Source organism: Neolamprologus brichardi, chromosome 9 (assembly GCF_056152115.1).
Source record: "Neolamprologus brichardi isolate AB-2024 chromosome 9, ASM5615211v1, whole genome shotgun sequence".
NCBI lineage: Eukaryota > Metazoa > Chordata > Actinopteri > Cichliformes > Cichlidae > Neolamprologus > Neolamprologus brichardi.
The window spans coordinates 14,890,295-14,895,559 of NC_142112.1; the positions used below are offsets into that span (position 1 = coordinate 14,890,295).

The 5,265-nt window shown below is 34.9% G+C and overlaps 1 protein-coding gene across 2 annotated transcripts; it reads right to left on the reverse strand.

Annotated features, from left to right (window-relative positions):
* Positions 1–1,437: 1,437 nt before the first annotated feature.
* On the reverse strand, positions 1,438–4,649 carry LOC148101267 (G2/M phase-specific E3 ubiquitin-protein ligase-like). 2 transcript variants are annotated; one of them, XM_087845974.1, is made up of 7 exons: positions 4,056–4,649; positions 3,630–3,713; positions 3,034–3,245; positions 2,676–2,857; positions 2,286–2,458; positions 1,790–2,004; positions 1,438–1,673 (listed from the first exon to the last, which is right to left on the reverse strand). In XM_087845974.1, exons 1-7 carry the CDS (start codon positions 4,172–4,174, stop codon positions 1,438–1,440), a joined length of 1,221 nt encoding a protein of 406 aa, XP_087702100.1. In that variant the 5' UTR covers positions 4,175–4,649. The 2 variants fall into 2 exon arrangements, with proteins under 2 accessions (XP_087702100.1, XP_087702099.1); XM_087845973.1 differs by having other exon boundaries at positions 2,929–3,245.
* Positions 4,650–5,265: the final 616 nt, after the last annotated feature.

Sequence of the window (5,265 nt, forward strand, 5' to 3'; positions counted from 1 at the left end):
ATTCTATGTGCAGGATACCTGTCCAGCTTGCTGTTATTCCACCTTTTGTTCATTTATAAAATGTTTCAGGAACAGTCCATGCCTTATGTGCACTCTTTTCTTTCTTGACCTAACCACTTGAGTTAAGTAAGCAGTATGTCATTTAGGTTTAACAATTTGCCCTAACTGTTACTCACAGCAGGTATTACACACACTTTAGCAATTGAATAGTGTGTTTTGTTGTTTTCACCTTTTTGCTGAATAGAAATTAAAGCTGCCACTTGTGTTTTGCCATTAGTTCTGTTCTCTGACTTCATGCACATACGTTTTATTTTTATATTTTTTTCCAAAACAACAAAAAAAAAAAAGTTAGACAATCATATTTAAACTTTGGATCACATCTTGGCTAAAAACGACAAATGTAGATATATGCATAATTAAGATTCTTTAAAATCACAATTTCCAGAACTGACTTTTAATTATAAGATTGACTTTGCGCTTTTGCTGTAACCTTGAAGGATAGTACCTGGAGAAGTGACTGAATTTGTTCATTTTTCTGACTGACCTAAGGTATGGTGGAAGAGAGTGTGGATTCCAAGTGCCTCAAGAAATCCTGCACCAGTTTGATGACATTCTACCTGCTCAGTACAGTCTATGTGGGGACGACAATCTCCAGGTTCATTTCACAAACTTGGAAAGACAGAGCTCCCTCGACCAGTCAACTGGACTACTGCAGTTGAAAATTATATAACACTCAAAAATATGACTGGACTTTAGAAGTAAAATCATCTGCTAGATGTGGGTACAATTACCACTGACACTAATTGTCACAAACCAACTTTAATGAGTATTGAAAAAAATAGTACCATAGTTTTTATATAAATAGTTTCACTACCGTCAACTTTTCAGTGTGTACGCTTTCTACCTGAAGAAATCAAAAGACCATACTGTACAAAATAACTTGTTCCTTTTAATTAGGTACTGTAACAAACACATTGATTAATTTGGAGATCTGTTTTACAAACAAAGGTTTACAAAAGCATTCTGCAAGACCTGTATTTATGTGGGTTTTTCTTTTTTTTTTAACTCCAAGAACAACTTGCATATCTTACAAAAAATGTAATCAAACACAGAAGTGTTTGATTAAATAAAGCCTTTTAACTGAATTTATCAGATTTTTTTCCCTGTGTTATTATACTAGCGTATCTCAGTACTTCAGAAATGTTTTATTTTGTTACTTTGGCAATTTCTTAACACAGTGAAATATGTCTAACTTGTTCAATTGTCCAACTATGATATTATGCTTTTGAAATTCCAAAACCTGATTGAACTTTCTGCGATGCATTAAACTTTATGTTACCAAAATTATTATAAACAAAATTTTCAGATTTTAAAATCACAAACTTCAAATATTTGCTAAAACCATAAATGTGGCTTAAAAGCAAAAGGACTTGGACCTTAGGGAAGCCCAAACCCAGGAGAGTTCTGGATGCCATAATCCATGGCTTCTTGGAAGTCCTCATAATTGTGTAACACTGGGATTTTGATAGTATTTGCACAGACATCTGCTACAGGGAAGCGTGAAGTGGTCTGGAAAAGAAGTTGTGGCTTTGGCTGAATTGCTGCAGGAGGAATTTCTCTCAGTCCAGTTGCAAACATAAGGATGTCTTCAAGAGACAGACTTCCATTTTTCTCTGTGAATGTAAAGAGACAAAAAGTTATTTCTAATGATAATAAACAGGAAAAAGGGGCCATCACACTTTGCTGACATAAATGTACTCATTTCAACATTTTCAAACAAATTTAATACCTTCTACAGAAAGCAGATAGTCTTGCCAGTAGCTTAGTACTCTTGTCTCCTCTTGACGCCTAGAGCTGCCAGGTGGACCAAATTGCACATGGAAGATGTTCTCAAGAAGATCAGCTGTCAGCCTGGTCTCAGTGTAGCACATGAATGAGAAGAAGAGTGAAGGATGCTGTTCCAGGGCGTTTAGAAAATCCAGTGTTGCTAGACCCTCTCTGAAACTAGAAAACAGTCTAATTTTTAAAAAAATGTTTAATGTTATTTGTGCAAGCAAGCAAAACTTCACATGGGAAACTACTGTGTTAAGAAAGTAACCAACATTCTTATCTAGCTAAGACACTCCTACTGCTACTGCTACAAGAAAGAAGTCCTCCTGAAAAAGGTCTTGCATTTAGAATATATTTTTTCCGTCCTTTAAATTTCACTGGAATAAAAAAAAGTAACAATTTATTCTTTTGAAAAGATTATGTTAAATGGGCACATAATAGTCTGAATTCTATACCTTTGGATGGAAAGATGGTTTCGGTAGATGAAGTACCACTGAATGTAATCCGCTACTACCTTCTTCTTATCCTCCAGTGTCCTCATGAATCGATAGCATCCTGCTGTCTGGAGCATGCTTGAGTGTTTTTCTGAGATTACTCGGAGCTCACTTACAGATGTTGCATTCTTTATCTAAAGAGAAAAATATATATTACACACACACACACACATGCACAAGTGACATCCTTCGCATGCTGTCTATTAATGTGCAATTTAACACAGTCTTGGATTACACAATCAGTAATCTTTTCAGGCATCAGTTAGTTACTAATATTATGTTAAGTGGATAACTAAGACTAAAAATTTGCATTTATTGGCGTTTGTCATAATCATAACATCACAAATTTACCTCTAGTAGAGCCTTCTTGATTTCTTCATCTGGTATATCATCAATTGGTGCCTCGAATGTCTTGTCTTTTCCAACAAGGTACATAAAGAAGTTTGGAGATAAACAACATGGCCCTGGACCACCATGGACAATGGAAACTGCAATCATTCTTCCAACGTAGAAATATTCATTTTCATCTGCAGCTAAAGATAAAGACATTACATTATAATAAAGCAATTTTGACCATGGAAAAAAAAGTGAAAAAAATAAATACCTTTACTATGAAATGTGAAATATTTGGCATAGCCTTTTCCTTCGAATATTCTTCTCGTCCTTATGGCTTCCATCAAAAGGGTGAGAAATTCTCGAGTAGGCCCACCTGTGTCTATTGCCTCTTCAGCCAGTCCCACGTCATCAGAGAATTTCACCATCATGCCAGATTTGGGACTATATGAAGACCTTCTGAAGCCTCGGTAGGCACCATCCCAGACATTGGCTCGGTTAATGTTGAATCTGCTACAGGAGGTTTTGTTAATCTTCAGAGCCAGATTTGAGATGACATCTGCAGCCGTCAATCCATCAGGTTCATCACTGTAGAATCAGTCAGTGAAAAGCAACAAAATATTTACACTATTTACACTTTATGGGGTTTTTTTTGGTTTAATATCTTTTAAGTAATTTTTCTTGCTTTATCAATTGGCCTTTTTCTGTTAATTCATTTTAAAAAGCAAAATAGTGATCTGAAGAACAATCATCAGCAACCAAATAATTTTAAGAATCTTTTCTTTCTGAATACAATCATCAGCAGAATAACTTCTCAGGAACAGTTAAGCTATGTTTGCTCCTGTAAAAGGTTAGGATCAAAAATAGCAGCAGTACCCAGCACTATTTTTAGTAAAGAAATATTTGATAAATAGGTTAACTGCAAGTCAAACATTATGGGTTTATTGTACTTATTCAAGATATGAAAGTTACCAGTTTTCCTTTTGCAACTCCTCTCCCTCAGCATCTGAAGAACTGCTGTCAATAACGACAGGTGCATAGATATTGGTATACATACTGTGAAAGAAGAGTAAAAACAGAAGATTAAAATACATTTTATGTAATGTCTGTGAAGGTTCTCAGTCTGTAATAGTAATTCTGGCTCTACATTTGGCTGGGTTGGGTCAGAAGTACTTCACCATGACTGAATTTGCTCAAGTTATGGATTAGATAGAGAACCTCTATAATTAAAAAAAAACAACAACAAAAAAACCAAAACAGTTTCACTGAGCTTATTACTTTATAATTATTTACAAGATATATCATTTTATATTTTTTAAATTTTAGAATCACAATCAGAATCAAAATACTTCATTGATCCCTAGGGGAAATCATGTAATTTTATAACTTAAGACTAACTTGTAACTTGTAGTATGTTCTCCTGATGTGGATGCCATTTGAGATTCTGTACCACACTGAACCTTCAGCATAAACACAAACACAACACAATACCATAACAACTGCAGATGTAATGGCATGCAAATGAAACTTAACAATTAAATATGCAACATTGTTATACAAAAGAGTATTATATACTTGCACATCAGATGTTTGGGATATTGAAGGTAACCTATAAAATATAGATCCAATGATAAAAAGAAAATGTTATAAAACATAACATGCTTTTGTGGCCATCACATGCTAACATTAAAGTGTTAAAAACATTAGATGTTTATATACCTGCCACAGAGGCCAGATCAATGTGCTAGAAGGTAGCCAACTTACCGACGTATAGGCTCTGGTGTACTGTTTTCTGGACTTGACCAAAGCTGTCAGATAAAATCATCAAACACCAAACTCGTTGATTATGGCTGCTCAGATTCTTACCACTATATATACAACGATAGAATGATATTAGTCTTATATCCAGACATTGAATGCATTGCATAAATGCATAAATAGCGAGTTTATTGAAATGGTTTTGTCTATTACAGCAGCGTTTTAAATATCATACTTTCTCTGGTTTCTTCAGTAAAGCTAAAACAAGAATACATTTACGTCCTTGGTTCTTTCAGTATTAATTGGAAAACTTTGAGATTTGCTGTTATATGAAAATATGAAAAAATGTTTTATGTGCAGAAAATCTGATAGGTATTCCTCTATTGGAGATGTGGATTTGGATTCAAAAGTGCTGGACATTCAGCGTCATCACCCAAATGCCGACTGCAGAATGATGATGGGACATCTATGATCCAGAGCCATATACATTCAAAGTAAGCTGATATTGTTAAAATATCCAAACACCAGTTTCCGGCCTGGAAAGCACGTGTCAGTGTGGCCTTGATGTGATATTTTAATGTAGGCATCAAAAATGACTAGCATGTTCTTATCATTGTTATGCAGTTATGTTCCTGTTTGAACCAGTCTGTACACGATTCTCTCTCCTCACTAAATCTGTACAGCACCTGGATACTTACCTGACACAATGAAGATCTGTCCCATAAGCATTACAGTGTTTACAATACAGTCTTTTTGTAGTTGTTAGTACTAAGACATGATCTGTTTGTTAATCAGGATTTCGACTGATGGATTCAATGAGACGAGTCAATCCAGAAGGGGTCAAGATGCG